Genomic DNA, 15403 nt, shown 5'->3' with positions numbered 1-15403 from the left:
CGTCTGAGCGTCCCCTCAACCTCGGTGTATGAGGGAACTCTCTCCTGAGCTCACTGCTTCTTCAGGAGACCAAGGTTAGCCGTCTCTCAACGAGCATTACTTTTTTCCGTTCTGTTTGATCCAATCCGATTAGATGTGACTTTAGTTTGGTCGAAACTCTTGCTTCTGAACGTCCCCACTACCTCGTTAAAGGGGGCTCCTCCGTGGCTCATTGTTGCTTTAGGAGAACAGCTCCGAGTCATCTATCAACGAAACGGAACTGCACAGTCAAACCAGCTTTATATCGTCGACCGTATACGATGGCTGAAACTCTCTAGGTATCCTTTCAGGTTGAGCAGCCCAGACGCTACCCAAGAGACTAGGCTCCTCGCACCGCAGCCGACGTCAAGTACGACACCCCCAATGGACGGGCGCATCACCGCTTTCCGAGCACGATTTTGGGTATATTTAAGGGGCTCATTTGTCTCTCCGTATTCGTTTGGGGTCTGGGTAACCGCCTTTCTATCAAGCCAGCTTCTTTGGTCTCATTTGTGGTCTGCACCTGCATCGCCCTCATGCAGTACCACCGGATCAAACTGTAGATTAAGCACTCGAGAGATACAAATTCAGATTGGCCTGCTCAGCATCGCTTTTCTTACCCATCTCAAAAGGCCCCACAGTCTCTCTCATATCACCATCACTACCAATGCCTCTTCCCTTGCATCACCCACCATGCCTACATCCCAGGTGCCGCCTGTACAGCTTGATATGAAGCTAAATTCGGTTATGAGCTTGACTACCAGTAACTTGATAGCCTTGAACATACCTCTTTGACCAGGGGTAAGCTTTCTGGTCAGGTCATTGGCGCAATACACTCGCTAAGGTCAAAGAATACCGCGTATACTCAGAAACATTGAGGCTACCTCATTCAACACTGATTACCATCGCCAAGTTCACCTAAGTCTTAAAATCCCCTCGCAACCTTATACCATGGCTCATTCATTGTGCTGGCTAACTTGCCCCTTCGCATCCCTCAAGAGACCAGGTTCTACCGATGAGTCGGGGACCACGAAGATGCCGACTCTAAGCAAGTCAACTTAGTAGCCCGTCTCTACCAATTGAGCAGCCTTAAATCTTTGAGTAAGAACGTCTGTATTAGAGATCGAGGTCCATACGCTGAAGAACGAAGACCGCGAACCCACATTGACGTCGAGAGCAGTCATGATGCGGCTACGAAGCAACCACTGGCGGTTTCGCAGAAATTCTGAGGAACCTGGAAGGATAATTGAACAGCTTTGTAGGCATGGTGACAAAATGAAGGCAAGGGTAGGCATTCATGAAGCAGAGAAGAGGGGACTCGATGAGAGTCTCGGCGATTGAGATGGCAGCGATGAGATGCTCAAGAACCAGACCCAGGATGGTATCTTAGAGATGTTGAGGCCTCATTATACAGGATTTCAAGGCACGCCTCATACAGTAAAGCCAACGTCGGCTTATGGTTTACTCGTACAGCTAGCTAGAGATGTGACCACTTACCCGAGCCACAACGCGTGATCACAGATTGCGAGATATTCTGCCCAGATTAGTGTAAGTGGTAGAGCTTGACACTTGACCCTGAAGACAAGAATCATTGACAATTCCGTATAAACTCAGCAGGCTCTTTGGCTAGACAATGCCAAGTGTCTTGTGTCTTCTGACACCCGAGGCCACGGTGAGTCCATCTCCATTCGGGAGTAGACATGACAGCAATGATCTAAGACATCCCTTGGCAGACCCTGGTCGCTAAACGATATCTGGATCATCTAGTGAGAAGTTGGACTGGTCTTTAAGAGAAGAGATTTCCGCTAGTCCTCGCTTCTCGTTTAACTGAGTCAGTCAACGCTCGCTTAAGAGACATTTTCTGCAAGGTCGAATCAGGTCATTCCAGCTGAATTGGCTTTGGATTACATCTCAAGTGGATAAAACAATTAACTAAACTCGTGTATACGAACGAGTCCCATCTTTTTGACGTGTGGTGATTAGTCTGATTAGCCGTTATCGCAGCGCAAATTTGCCCAAGTCGATCGTCCCATATTTTTCTTGCCGTGGGCGAGATAGCTTAAAACCCGGTGCGCGTTCAGGGGATCCTTGTTCATCTGATGAAACAGGTTCTGTGACCGGCAACGTCGTTCCTTGTCTCGTCTCGTGTATTCTTCTTTTTTATTGTAACATTTTACATTTTCTTTGTTTACATTCTTTCTTTCAACGTCATCATCAAAAATGCACAGCTCTACTACACTTCTTCTACTCGCTACTGCTACAGTCAATGCCATTGGCATACGCGACGACTGTAAAGACGTGCACATCTTTCTCGCCAAGGGAAACAATGAACCCTACCCAGGACGACAGGGAAAACTCGCCGGTGCTATCTGCAGTGGTTTGAAGAGCTGCGACTATGAGGATATCCAGTTCCAGAATGCTCTAGAAGATCCATTCTGCGATTCCGTCACAGAGGGTGTGAAGAATGGTATCAAGCAGATCACAGCGTACAACAAGAAATGTCCAGACTCTAAACTCGTCGTGAGCGGCTACTCACAGGGCGGCCAAGTCGTCGGCGATATCCTCGGCGGCGGAGGCGGTGTATTCTTCCAGAACTGCGTGGAACCTGATCTACAGGGCCTGAATCCCAAGACACTACCTGGTAGCAAGATCGTTGCTGCGATGGTGTTTGGCGATACACGACATACCAAGGATCAGCCGTTCAATGTTCTCTCTGGCGCGGGAAAGAATGGCTTGTTTCCTAGACCGGCGGGCATGTTGCAGAATCTGGCGAGTTATGGGGATGTTTTTAGGAATTACTGTGTTGAGACGGATCCGATTTGTGCGCAGGGTGATGAGGTCGAGACACATCTTAATTACTTTGATGTTTTTACTGATGATGTTGCTGAGTGGGTGAAGGAGAGGATTGGGGAGGATGCAACTACGACGACGGCTGCGACAAAGACGAGTACAAAGGCGAAGAGTACGGCGAAGGAGACAAGTACAAAGGATGCGGAGACTGAGTCAACTACTGAAGCTGCTTCAACAACAAAGGATGCTTCAAAGGACTCAACAACAAAGGACACTACCACTGCTGCTGCGTCTACCACAGCGGATTCAAGCTCTACTACAGACGCAAGCTCAGCTGAAGGTCGAGCTACAGCCGGCGAAGCATCATCAGGCGCCGCTGCGCCATCATCGACTGATAACGCAGCCACGTCAAAGGGTGCATCTCTAATGGGGATGATAATCGGCGTCGCAGCTCTTTTGGCAATCTAATGCATATGAAGCGATAGACATTTGTAATTGGATATAGAAGACGAGTAATTATAATAATAAATCTCTAATCATTATCTACTTATACTCTACTAACTATGATATGCTGAGCTGTTGTTGAAGTATAAGCACGTTCGAAGTCAAATGAGCTTCAACCCGTCATGACCAATAACCCTCTCCGAAAGCGGACCCCATCACCGCTCTTCACCTCAACATCATCACTTACAATGGCTCCTACTATCGTGCTCATCCGCCACGCTCAGGCTCTTCACAATGTAGCTCATAAGTCTCCCTTCACAATCTCCTTAATTTATATCACTGACAATGTGTACAAGAATGGTCACTGCCTGATCCTCCGCTCACCGAAAAGGGCGAGGAGCAATGCGCTCATCTGAGAGAGAACTTGATCTCTACATTCTCTGATAAGGTTGATAATATAGATGATGTAGCTATTGTTGTTAGTCCTATGCGGCGTACGATGCAGACTGCTATGCTTTCGCTGGGTTGGCTTGTTGAGCGGGGTGTTAAGATTGAGGGCAACGCAGATTGGCAAGGTACCATCCCATTCACCTTCCCATCACAACTTCACTTACATTCTTTAGAAAACTCCTCAAAGCCTTGTGACACAGGAAGTCCCATCTCCTCCGTCTCACCATCCTTCCCAAAAGTAAACTTCTCCAGCGTCGATCCTCTCTGGCCAGACAAGACATCTCCATCTGCAGAGCGATACTGGTACACCAAGAAGTCCATCCTCGCCAGAGGCCAGCGCGCACTAGAGGATTTGAAGAAAAGACCTGAGAAACTCATCTTCGTGGTCTCGCACGCTGGGTTCTTGAGATTGGGTGTTGCAGGATATTGGTTCTTTAACAGTGATTATCGTGTTTTTGACTTTGATGGGCAGGGGATTAAACAGCACGAGGGGACCTTGGCGGGAGGGATGGGATTGTCGCTTACAGAGCCGGTTGAGCTGGGGCTTGATTTGCCGGAGGAGGATCCGGGGTATGATGCTTAGGTGAAGGAGTAGATGGGATTGTCCTCTTGGTAGTACTGGTGTTGAGGGCTAGACGGACCTTCACGTGGATCGTATACATTGACTAAAGTCACAAAACTGTTCATCTTTTATCTATCATCCAGTCATTATATTACACTATGGTACACTATATCCAACACTCATCTCGACATGAAGCTCTGGAAGGCCGACTGATCGATAATGACATTACCCACAGCGCGCAACCTCTTCCTACCCTCCTTTTGTTTCTCCAGTAGCTTTCTTCTTCTCGATACATCCGCAGCATGCAACTTAGCAAGGACGTCCTTGCGGAAGGGCTTGATGGTCTCTCGCGCTACGATGCGATTACCTGCTGTGGCTTGAATGACGACCTCTGAGATGAGTGTTAACACATGGGAAACGGGGTTTGAAGGGTGAGCTTAGGAAGAGGGGCGACGTACCGAAATGTTGACGATCAACATGCTCCTTGAACTTAGTAACCCACTGTCTTCCGAGCCTATCAACCTGCGATGAATGAACGACCTTGCAGATCGCATCAACGGGCTGTCTGTTCACCAACAGCTGCAGCTTGACAAGGTTACTCTCTCGCCAGCCTGCATCTTCATAATCCAGCGTCGCGTATCCCTTGCTACAAACACGTCAGCACAGCCTCGAAGGACCTGAGAAACAAACATACGTTACGCTCTTGAGCTTTCCAAACAGATCATCGACTAATTGAGCCGTTGGAATCTCATACTGTAGAATAACCTGCGTTGTGTGGAAGAACTCTAGACTCTTCTGCTCTCCGCGGTTGGCTTCGCAAAGCTCAATCACACGACCGAGATATTCCTCTGGCATGGTGATTGTAGCAGTGACATATCTAGCAGACGCAATCAGTAACGCTCGATACAACAAGTTCGACAGACTTACGGCTCGAATAGTTGTGACTGCTTCACCTTGGGATTACTCGTCTCCGGAAACAGCGCCGGATTCGATACAATCTCCTCCGACCCATCAGGCCAGATAATCTTCGACGGCACAGTCGGTTCCGTCAGAATAACACTCTTTCCATGCTCCTGCCTCAACCGATCCTGGAATACAGAACAGTGCAAACTTCCCAGGAAACCTAATCGCCAGCCCGCACCGAGCGCTTCAGAGTGGTCCTTCTGCAGCGTAACACTTCGGTCGTTGAGGACGAGTTGACCGATGCTATCTGCCAAACGACTATAGTCGCTCTGATCAGTGGGGAACGCTGCCACGAAGACCATGGGCTTGGGCTCCTCGAAGCCGGGGTAGGGCTCGACTTTTTCTTCGGAGCCGACGAATGTGAATGTATCCCCCAATTTGGCGTCTTGGATCTTCTTCATGCCGGGGTTGAAGTATACGTAGCCAACTTGTCCTGCGCTGAGAGTCGCTTGGGGTATGGCATGCGGGTATTGAATGCCAACTTGTCCAACAGTGTACTTCATCCCCGTCCCCAAAGAGACAACATTATCGCCCGCCTTGATCGTGCCATCGAATAACCTCACCAGCAGCACAACACCACGGAAGTTATCGTACCATGAATCCACCAGCATCATCTTCAGCGGCTTCTTCTCATCACCAACAGGATGAGGAATCCTCTCTATAACAGCGGGCAAAACATCCGGTACGCCCTTTCCCGTTTTCGCACTCAGCATAATAGCGTCTTTGGGATCGAGTTCAAAACTGTCCTTCATCTGCTGTAGTACCCGCGGTACATCTGCAGCTGGCATGTCGATCTTGTTGACCACCGGAACAAGAGCCAGATCCTGCGCAAACGCAAGATGGAAGTTCGACACAGTCTGTGCCTGAATACCCTGCGATGCATCGACGAGAAGTAAAGCTCCGCCACAACTAGCATACGACCTCGTAACTTCAGCTCTAAAGTCCACATGACCTGGTGTATCAACCAAATGAAGCAGGTAATCTTGCCCATTGTGCTTGTGAATCATAGTACACGTCTGCGCCTTGACGGTAATACCTCGCTCCCGCTCAACATCGAGCTTATCCAGAATCTGCTTATTCGCATCGCTAGCAGATATCGTACCAGTGTACTCCAACAACCGATCGCTCAGCGTACTCTTCCCATGGTCGATGTGCGCTACGATACAGAAGTTGCGGTATCGTTCGATGGGGATGGCGGCGATTCGGGCTTCGAGTTCAGCGGGCGTAGGCTTCGTAGCGTATCTACGGAGATTTGTGTATATCCTCGGTGTGAGGATGTGCGAAGGAGTGAAGCTGGGCCGTGATCGAGCTTGTGAGAGGCATTGCCGACTCCAGGCACGGCCAGCGCTCCAAGCCAGGCTCATCTAGACTTTTCTAGGGCGCATTTGGCCAAGGTTTGAGGTAGGCGGTGGTTCAGGCCAATTCAATGGCTGAGGAGGAGGTGAGTGGGCGGGTGGTTGAGGCGCAATTCGAGATTGAAGATTTCCCCATGATGCACGAAATCCTTCTGGCGTGGTGGAGGTACGTACCCCTGTCGTCGTCCCGCATTCCATTTCCGTGATATTACCGGACAGCATCTTAAGATGCTGGGCTTGAGGGAGAGAATGGAATTGAATACTCACTCATAATTGTTACTTCGAGAATATTTAGCAGAGGATTCATGGACTTGAAAGTGATATTAAGTCTCCTTAACCATGAAACAAACTGCCTACTCAAACACAAGCGATAGTGCAGTGCAGTGCACACAAAACACCAACTATACACATCATCAATTGTATGGCTGTCCCCTTCAATACACACTTCCAAGGGAACCTATCACAATGCTATTCATCCAGTCCCATTCGTAAAACTAAACTTCAACAGTGAAACATATAGATCGCTTGGGTATCGAGCCTTTTTCCCGTTACGCGGGATACATCTAAGTACTTGGCCAAGAGGAAAACCGAATGCATCACGCCTTGCCCATGCATTATAACGACCCATTCATTCCATTCCATCCCATTTCATTCCCATTCCAAAGGTTCAAGTTCGTTCCGTCTCCATCGTTCCAAGGTTCATCCTTCTGCATTGCATGTTCATCCATCTCTTTGGCTGCAAGGTCATCCCATCTGCATCGTACAGAGTTCAGCCTACGTCTCGTCCCAATCATGTGAGAACCCATTCACTACCACGCTTGAGATACTTATCCAGCAACAATCCCAGATCCGATAGTACGAATCGACACACGTAGAACCCAAAGAACTCCGCTGCATGTCGAGTACATAGCTCAAGACCAACTTGAGTCTTGTCGGCGTGTCGCAATCCAGGATCCTCGACTTGTCTTGCTATTTGATCTACTTCTGGTTAGAACGTGAAGTATACTCTGGGGGTGGTGAACTTACCAATAGCTTGAGCTGCATCAAACAAGCGTGCCAATGAGCTCATGTACATTGCGTTCGGACCTGTGAATTGGACCTGAGCCAGATCTCGCTTGGGAGGACGATTTGTTGGTGTTGGTGTCATTGGTAGACTGGCAATGCTGGGTATATCTTTAGACGTTTCCGTGTTGACACGGCTCATGTAAGAGCCACCGAGTCCGACTGCGGAGTTCTTCGATCGCAGACGTCGCCATGAGAAGGAGGATTTCCCAGAAACACTCGCTGATCGCGGCACACCCGCAGCCGCATCTCCATCGCCGGTGGATGCGTCCTTGAACAGTGCTCCAGATCCATGAACGCCGACTTCATTGCCAAGTTTGCGACTCAATGCTGTTTGGACTTGTTCGAGAATGCCCTCCAGGGATTGCATCTCTTCCAAGACTGCATCGGCATCATAGGTATCCACTCTCGCGATCTTGAGTAAAGCAGCTGTGAGGAAATCGCAGTTGGCCACCTTGTCTTCGATGTTCTTGAGCTTCACTCCCTTCACCCTCCAAACATCTCTAGAAACAAAGAGCTTGCTGCTGATGTACCCGCCCCGTGGGTGAGCCAATGTCTGGTAAAGACATCGCATCAGCCAGAAAGGTCGAAGCATGAAATCGGTAGGACAAGGCTCAAGGGGAGCTGGAGGATCGGAGATGAGCGAATTAGGCGAACCAGGGCTTGTCGGGGAATAGAAGTGATCATCGAACAATGATAGTCCAGCCGCGTTTGTTTCCGATCGCTCGCGGAAGCTCGTGGCAAGAGGTGTAGGCAGAGCTGGGACTGATGGAGCATTGAGAGATCCAAAGGGATTGCTTCCTGGGGTTCCAGGAGACAAATCCGAACCTTCTTCCAGATGTGTCAACGACATATTGCGGCTCTTCATACTTCGAAGACTTGACGACGAAAAGTTCTTCCTCAGTTTTCGTGTATTGGGAGAGCCGGTGATATCGTCGTCGCCCTTCTCTGAGCCCAGCTGTCCAAAAGGCGATGGTGTAGGTCGAGATCCTGTCATATCTGTCGGACTGGCTTCGAATAGTGGAGGGGAGGGTTGTCTATGGTTCGCACTCGCAGCCTTTGTATCTGTTTCGACTTGAGTATCCATATTTTGACTGCTCAGAGGAGCAGACTTGGCCTGGTTGGCGTCGGCATAATTCTGCATAGGAAGAGCGAGCTTGGAGGTTTCAATTTTCAGCTGTTTCGGGTTCTGTCCTGATAGTCGTCTATTTCGTACACTTTGAGCGGATGATCCAGGTCGTTGGGGTAGTTCAGGTAAAGACTGTGTTGGTGGAGGCGCAGCTGGGCCCTGTGTAAGATGCATTATAGGCGGTGGCAGTTCTGTAACAGTAGAGAGTGAAGTAGCTCCCGTTGGGGGATTTGACCCTTGTGAGCTATGCCAGGTACGTGAAGTTACACCACTAGAGTCAGACTCTCGAGGTGGTGGTGGGCGATGTCTATATGATTCGAGACCGTAATCTCGAGCAATCTCATCCAAAATCCTCTCCTCCTCGTCGGATGAGTTATCGTTATAAAAGTCGTTAGGTGTGCCTTGATACTCATAAGACTGGTATTGCTGTTGAGATCGGTTATCCCTCTCCATCTCATATACCTCCTGCTCAGTCTCTCTGACTTTTTGGCGAGCAAGTTCAACCTTGCGCATAGCGTTGGCTACTGCTTCCTCGCCAGCGTCCATTGACACCATTCGTCTGTGGTCCATTGGACTCATTGGCTCATACCCATCATCATAGGCGGCCTCAATAGCTGCGTCCAATGCCGTATCGAATTCAGCCTCGGTTTCTCCACTAACGCCCCGAATGTGCTTCCTTCTGAAGCCAAGCGATGAAGTGCGCGAATGAACAGATGATGCAGTCGAGCCTCCCGATTCGTCAATGGGATCCAACCAGGAGTTCATGCTGTCTTCCCGGAAATGCGTTTGCGGCACGTTATGCTCTTGCGCATGGTCATTCTGCTGGTCATGGCTCATGGAGAAATCGGTTCGCACGGGCTCGTCCATGTCATTGACTTCTTTTGCTGGAGATAGTGGGCGTCTGGGGGAGAGCGGAGCTGGCATGTATGGGTCCGCGGGTCGTTGTGGGAGGAAATGTTCAGGAGTGCGAAGTCGAACTGGTGATCGTGAAAAGGATGACTGAAGAAGTCCAGGCTCGGGTGTAAGACTTGTAACGATAGGTTTTGGCTTGTTCTGAGCACTTCGTCTCTTATAGCCTTGGTTATCATCTCGTGGCGGTGAATTGACAATTCGAGGTTGAGGGCTGCGACTATCTATTCTCGCAGCTGTAGCGGTGTCAAAGACAGCGGTATCATTAGGTTCATCATCATCATCATCCAATCGTAATACAGACTCTGACTCGGAATGCTGTGCTAAACTCTCAGGGCGGGCGGGCAACGCCTTGGTCTCTTCTTCTTGCCAGGGTGCCATTTGATCTAGCTCATCAATTCGACTTGTATAAGTTCGTCGCTATGCAAGTTAGTATCAGATGTCGATAATTAGGCAAGTTCTTACAATTGCTTCCAGCTTACGTTTATCCTCATCGGCAGTTGTCTTCTGTAGTACTTGCTGCAGGAGGTCGCAAGCCTCCGCATAAGCTTCTCGTGCGCCCTTAAAATTCTGTGCATTATCCAACTGAACCGCTGTATTCGCCTTCTGCAAGGCACGATGTAACATGGCCTTCTGAGATGGCGGTTTGGCGCGCCCCCTATCATTGCTTCCCTTACCAGATCGACTCCTGGAATGCCCCCTTTGAGGCGGGTAAGCCTCTTGGTCCTGATCGTACTGCATATTAGGTCGATATGCAGCCATTGAACGTGCACTGCCCGGCGTTGAAGTAACGGATCGCGCTGGAGAGTCTGAATTGTCGGATTGCTTCAGGGACTGTCCCTCCTGGCGGGCGCCTGTTGATCGCCCAGGCTCACTCGAACCAGAGCCAGGGCCAGCCCCTTCAGATTTAACGTTGAGTATATCGCTTAGCGCAGCGGGCGCCTCCAAGGGCGATAATGTTACGATTAGCGGCAGGGATTGCGGTAACTGGCTTCGTTCCTCTGAGGGCCTAAAAACAAAGGTGTCGGGGTTGGAGACTGATGTACTTGGTCGGTGATTCTTCTGGAGTTTCCGAGGGGATGGTTTGGAAGGCGGTGGAGAGTTGTCAATGAAAGTGGTCGCATCGATACTGGGGCTTTTACCGAGTCGCGAATTGTTATGGTTGGCGCGGGGGGGTAGCGCCGAAACTCGACTGAAATTCGTGGACACTGTCGAAGAGGAAAGACGATTCAATAACCATGAGCTCTCGGCGGCGTTGTGGGGGATTCCGTTCCCGTTCCCGTTTCCGTTGCTGCCAGGCGTGGGAGTGGGCGATAAGCGATCCGATCTCTGGAAAGTTACAGCTCTCGGCGAAGGTTCTATATGGGGCGGAGGGAGAAGTGAGGAAGTTCGTGGCAGACGGGGACCTGGGGGCTTGTGATGAGGATGGGCGTTTAGCGAGGGGGAGGCCGAGGGCGAAAGCGCAGATCTCGACGGGTCGCGATGAGGATAATAATGTGATCTACCAGTCGCTGGTCTAGAGTCGGTCGATACGGAAGCGGAGGACGCATAGGCAGGTAAAGCCCAAGGCGGCGGAACTGTAGCGGTTGCGGAGGCCGTAGCAGCAGAGGGAGACGCGCTCGGGCGTTGGTGGTGGTGGTGATTGTGATTGTGATTGAGAAATTGAGGAGAAGACGAGACCTGACTGTCGTGCATCCTCTTTGAAATGAATCGATCTTCTAAAAAGGCCAAGCCAAGACGAATCCAATCCGATCCAGTCCAGCGATACTACTAGATCCTCACCAAAAAGCCAACAATTTCCCCCCTTTCCCTTGTACTCCAGTTGTAGGCGATTTTAGGGGACCTTGGACTGCTAAGGCTTAGGTTAGTGGAGGTTAGTGGAAGCCCGGACCTTTTCCACCTAACCTCGATTGGCAGCAGCAGTGACAGACTCGTGCTTCAGTGAGAGGTGTCTGGTCCGTCGTGGAGATGGGGTCCGCTTCCGGCGCAATTAACTTAGTTCAGGTACAGAACAGAACAGAACAGAATAGTACAAGTTTGCTTGTCGTAAAAGTTGTAGATCCAAGTTGAATATCGTCGCAGATTCGCATTCTCATTTCGATATGGCTTCTCTCTCTATCGTTCGTATTCGCAATGCAATGCAACACTCGCTGTCGAAACAAAAGGGGATGTTGTAAAAGTAAAAAAGATCAAAGTCAAACATTAAACAACTCAAGTTCGTGCCAGAAGGCAGACCGACCAGTCAGCCCAGCTCAGGGAACAGATAACCCAGCCCATCCATGTCAGGGGACGAGCCGTACCTGCATCTCGGGGTTTTGGTTGGTGGTTTGGAGGTATCGGTACCCTAGGGATGCGTTCCTCTCTGTCTCTAATCTGTGACAAGATAGCGCATTGTGCCGAGTGACCGGCAGTTGACCTGTGCATCTCCCTACCCCAGCCCTTCGGCCAAGTATTCCATAGTATCGGCTGATCCTGAGTGTGCTGCGTGTCTGACCCTTCCCTTGCCTTTAGCGGGAGCACTGTGCGGAATCTCCCTGGACCCCCTGGACGACGCTGTCGTGCTTCAGTTTTAGCGCGTTTCGTTGCCTTATGTAATAATTGTAACCGACATCAGACATCATCAGCTTGAGCGCGTCGCTGAAAGGTATCGCCGATCGCGAACGGATAATTTGGTCACCTACAGATACCGAAAACGAAGTCTACTGTTTCTTTCGCTCACGCATTCCCATCTATTTTTGCCATGGCGAGCGTTGATGATATTTTCAAGGTTTGTTTACTTCAATCTCCAAGTTCAATAGCGTCTAACAAATCCTAGAGCTCAGGCATTTCGGGGAAGCGCAAGCTTGATCCCATTCGAGATCCAAGTAAGTCTCGACTAATTATACCACTTCCTTGTCGCGAACTTCAACTTATAATCTCCAGATGAAATCTACAAATCAGCAAAGATAAACGCCAACGGCTCGAATCGCCATGCCCAAGTCAACGATGCGCCAGACGAAGACGAAGACATGGAAGCTGGCCCAGCGCCTCCCCCCGCCGATGACGAAGATTTCGGTCCCGAACTACCTCCTGACGATGACGAAGGTCGCTTCTTCGGCGGTGGCATTACAAAACAAGAATCAGAGATCCTTGATTATGTAGAGGAAGCCGACGCTGGCCGAGCGCCTGAAAAGATCGATGCAGCATGGTTGCGAAAAACGCTGACGAACTTGGAGAGGCACATCAACAAGAATGCCGAGCTTCGCGCCAAGTTCGAAAACCAACCACAGAAGTTCATTGGCAGTGAGGCTGATCTAGATGCCGACATCAAGGGGCTGTCGCTGCTCTCTGAACATCCTGAATTGTACCCAGAGTTCGTCAGGCTAGAATGCGTAGCCAGTGTTATCGGTCTGCTGGCGCACGAGAACACCGATATTGCCATCGATGCGATCGAGATTATGGGCGAGTTGACGGACGAAGATGTCGCGGCGGAGGATGAGCAGTGGAACGTGCTGGTAGATGCCATGATGGAGGCAGATCTCCTCAGTTTACTGGTTTCCAACTTCTCCCGTCTGAACGAAGACGATGAGTCAGATCGTAACGGTATCTACCATGCTCTAGGACTCATTGAGAACTTGTGCTCCCGACAATCAGTCGCTGAGCGCGTAGGAGAGGATGAGAAACTACTGCAATGGCTCCTCCAGCGCATCCAACGAAAGGAAGATACCGTCTCCCAGAACAAGCAATACGCTGCAGAAATCTTGGCCATTCTCGCCCAAATGGCCGTCGCCAACCGCACAAAACTCATAAACCTCGATGCGGTCGACTTGCTTCTCCAGCTCATCGCCCCCTACCGACGACGCGATCCCGACAAGGGCGGCGATGAAGAAGAGTACATGGAGAACGTATTCGCATCCCTCACATGCCTAGCAGATGAAGCTGCTGGAAAGGCAAAATTCATCGACGCAGAGGGTGTAGAACTCTGTCTTATTATGCTGAAGGAGGGGAAGAAGAGCAAACCACCGGCTCTTCGTCTTCTCAACCACGCTGCTGGTGGTAATGCTGGTGTGGATGTCTGTCAAAAGATTGTTGAGGCTGGCGGTCTCAAGGGTCTCTTCACACTCTTCATGAAGACTCAAGATCATCGATTGGCAGAACATCTTGTTGAGATCTTCGCTTCAATGCTGCGTCTTCTACCAGCTAATTCCGCGGAGAGGATACGAACACTAGCCAAGTTTGTGGAAAAGGACTACGAGAAGATTTCTAAACTCATCAAATTCCGACGAGACTACGTCGCTCGTGTCTCATTGGCAGAGCAGCAAAACGACGCTGAAAAAGCCACTACTTCAGAAGATGATCGGGAAGCAGCAGAGCTAGAATGGCTATCCCGGAGAATCGACGCCGGTCTCTTCACACTCCAGACCATTGATACAGTTCTCGCTTGGTTAGTGGCAGAAGACACAGGAGCAGCACGCAAGATCAGACAAATCCTCGCCGAGCGCGATGAAAAGATATCTGTAATCGGTCGTACACTAAAGGAACAGCTGGACGGTCTAGACACCACGGAGGAGAACCAGGATCTGAGGGACATGTTGAGCACTCTAGTCGAGTTTGTCCAGTAAAATAACTTAATAATTCAAAATGTGCATTTCCTTTAGAAGGGAAAACGCTGCAGGGCGGACCACGCAATTTGGTCTTTGTAACACAAATCCTCCTCGTCTATTTGCATCTCCTCTCGTGTGTCAAGCTGAAACGCTCATAATTATAAACATTGGTGGGTGCTCCGTCGTTCAGGACTTGGTGGGGGGAACGGGGTTGACGTCGAAGACGGCGCTGAGGAGGTTCTTGATGACCTGAGCTTGTCCCTTCTTGCCAGCCTCCTGGATGCTCTTGATTTGCTTCTCGGCTTCCTGGTTGGCCTCGGCCTCGGCTTGCTCGTTGCCCTTGCTGTGCTATACGACCATCAGTATTCTTCCATCGTTGGGGCGGACGGTGTCTCGTTCAGATAGACGGTATGCCGTTTAGATGGAAGTATCGTACCTCGGCCTCGAATTTCTTATATTCTTCTTCCTTCTTGGCTTTGTAGTCGGCTATCTCTTGCTTGGCTTCATCGCGAGCTTCCCTGACGCGCTTGGTACGGTCTATCGTTCGGTGCTGTCAGATGGATGATTCATCGGTTTGTGAGGAAATGGCGCTTACATTCTCGGGCTGTGAATCGTTGTTAGTTAACCTATAAACAAGGCGGGGAGATGAGGTTGGAGCGCACCTTTCTGGACAATCTTGGAAGCATCTTGCTCAGCCTGGCATCACAGATTAGTTTTCCTTGCTACGAGAATTAAAGCGCCCGATGCAGCGTACGTTGAGCAGCTGTTGAATACCAGCTGAGTTCTGGGCAGACTGCGAATCATTAGCCATCATCCTCCATCCTATTCGCGAAGCATCTAACCATGATGTCGTAGTATCAAACGTGACAATAAAGCGATCGATTCGGTCGTAGAAATTATCGTGTTATCAGGTTCGAGGAGTGTTCGTGATGGCGTCGTTGTTGATGGGAGTTCAAGTTGCGAATGGTTGCATACAAGCACTTGGTAGAGGATTACGTCGGGTGCTGAGCTCAGGCAGCTGATTCGCAGGTACCGCTAGGTAAGGTACGTTACTTGTTTGGGGCGGAAGGGGGAGAGCTACAGCGCTTAGCGCGTGTGGGAACCGCCGGAGACGCTGTGCGCTTGAAACGTCATGGGC

General features: G+C 50.1%; 7 protein-coding genes across 8 annotated transcripts; 3 read left to right on the top strand and 4 right to left on the bottom strand.

The window, feature by feature from the left end:
- Nucleotides 1–728: 728 nt before the first annotated feature.
- FOIG_08973 (uncharacterized protein) lies at nt 729–1361 on the bottom strand. The gene has a single exon (XM_031209148.1). The coding sequence runs from the start codon at nt 1311–1313 to the stop codon at nt 1077–1079; it is 237 nt and encodes a 78-aa protein (XP_031061185.1). The 5' UTR covers nt 1314–1361; the 3' UTR covers nt 729–1076.
- Nucleotides 1362–2089: 728 nt separating this feature from the next.
- Nucleotides 2090–3359, top strand: FOIG_08972 (uncharacterized protein). Its single transcript, XM_031209147.1, has one exon. It carries the CDS (start codon nt 2239–2241, stop codon nt 3274–3276), a length of 1038 nt encoding a protein of 345 aa, XP_031061184.1. The 5' UTR covers nt 2090–2238; the 3' UTR covers nt 3277–3359.
- A 123-nt stretch (nt 3360–3482) lies between these two features.
- Nucleotides 3483–4441, top strand: FOIG_08971 (uncharacterized protein). The gene is made up of 3 exons (XM_031209146.1): nt 3483–3548; nt 3609–3827; nt 3876–4441. Exons 2-3 carry the CDS (start codon nt 3740–3742, stop codon nt 4283–4285), a joined length of 498 nt encoding a protein of 165 aa, XP_031061183.1. The 5' UTR covers nt 3483–3548; nt 3609–3739; the 3' UTR covers nt 4286–4441.
- Nucleotides 4326–6716, bottom strand: FOIG_08970 (translation factor GUF1, mitochondrial; the record flags this gene model as incomplete). 2 transcript variants are annotated; one of them, XM_031209144.1, is made up of 4 exons in its annotated part: nt 5192–6716; nt 4959–5141; nt 4723–4910; nt 4326–4655 (listed from the first exon to the last, which is right to left on the bottom strand). In XM_031209144.1, the coding sequence occupies exons 1-4, from the start codon at nt 6589–6591 to the stop codon at nt 4444–4446; spliced, it is 1983 nt and encodes a 660-aa protein (XP_031061181.1). In that variant the 5' UTR covers nt 6592–6716. The 2 variants fall into 2 exon arrangements, with proteins under 2 accessions (XP_031061181.1, XP_031061182.1); XM_031209145.1 differs by having other exon boundaries at nt 4628–4910; nt 5192–6708.
- A 261-nt stretch (nt 6717–6977) lies between these two features.
- On the bottom strand, nt 6978–11947 carry FOIG_08969 (uncharacterized protein). Its single transcript, XM_031209143.1, has 4 exons — nt 11588–11947; nt 10148–11534; nt 7609–10102; nt 6978–7560 (listed from the first exon to the last, which is right to left on the bottom strand). Exons 2-4 carry the CDS (start codon nt 11375–11377, stop codon nt 7373–7375), a joined length of 3912 nt encoding a protein of 1303 aa, XP_031061180.1. The 5' UTR covers nt 11378–11534; nt 11588–11947; the 3' UTR covers nt 6978–7372.
- A 307-nt stretch (nt 11948–12254) lies between these two features.
- Nucleotides 12255–14708, top strand: FOIG_08968 (uncharacterized protein). Its single transcript, XM_031209142.1, has 3 exons — nt 12255–12449; nt 12498–12546; nt 12605–14708. Exons 1-3 carry the CDS (start codon nt 12423–12425, stop codon nt 14281–14283), a joined length of 1755 nt encoding a protein of 584 aa, XP_031061179.1. The 5' UTR covers nt 12255–12422; the 3' UTR covers nt 14284–14708.
- Nucleotides 13712–15294, bottom strand: FOIG_08967 (V-type ATPase, G subunit). The gene is made up of 6 exons (XM_031209141.1): nt 15108–15294; nt 15020–15058; nt 14928–14961; nt 14861–14869; nt 14702–14802; nt 13712–14613 (listed from the first exon to the last, which is right to left on the bottom strand). The coding sequence occupies exons 1-6, from the start codon at nt 15108–15110 to the stop codon at nt 14452–14454; spliced, it is 348 nt and encodes a 115-aa protein (XP_031061178.1). The 5' UTR covers nt 15111–15294; the 3' UTR covers nt 13712–14451.
- Nucleotides 15295–15403: the final 109 nt, after the last annotated feature.

The sequence above is a fragment of the Fusarium odoratissimum genome (genome assembly GCF_000260195.1).
Source record: "Fusarium odoratissimum NRRL 54006 unplaced genomic scaffold supercont1.14, whole genome shotgun sequence".
NCBI lineage: Eukaryota > Fungi > Ascomycota > Sordariomycetes > Hypocreales > Nectriaceae > Fusarium > Fusarium odoratissimum.
Note: the sequence above shows the minus strand (reverse complement) of the source record. Positions and strands in the feature narration are given on the sequence as shown.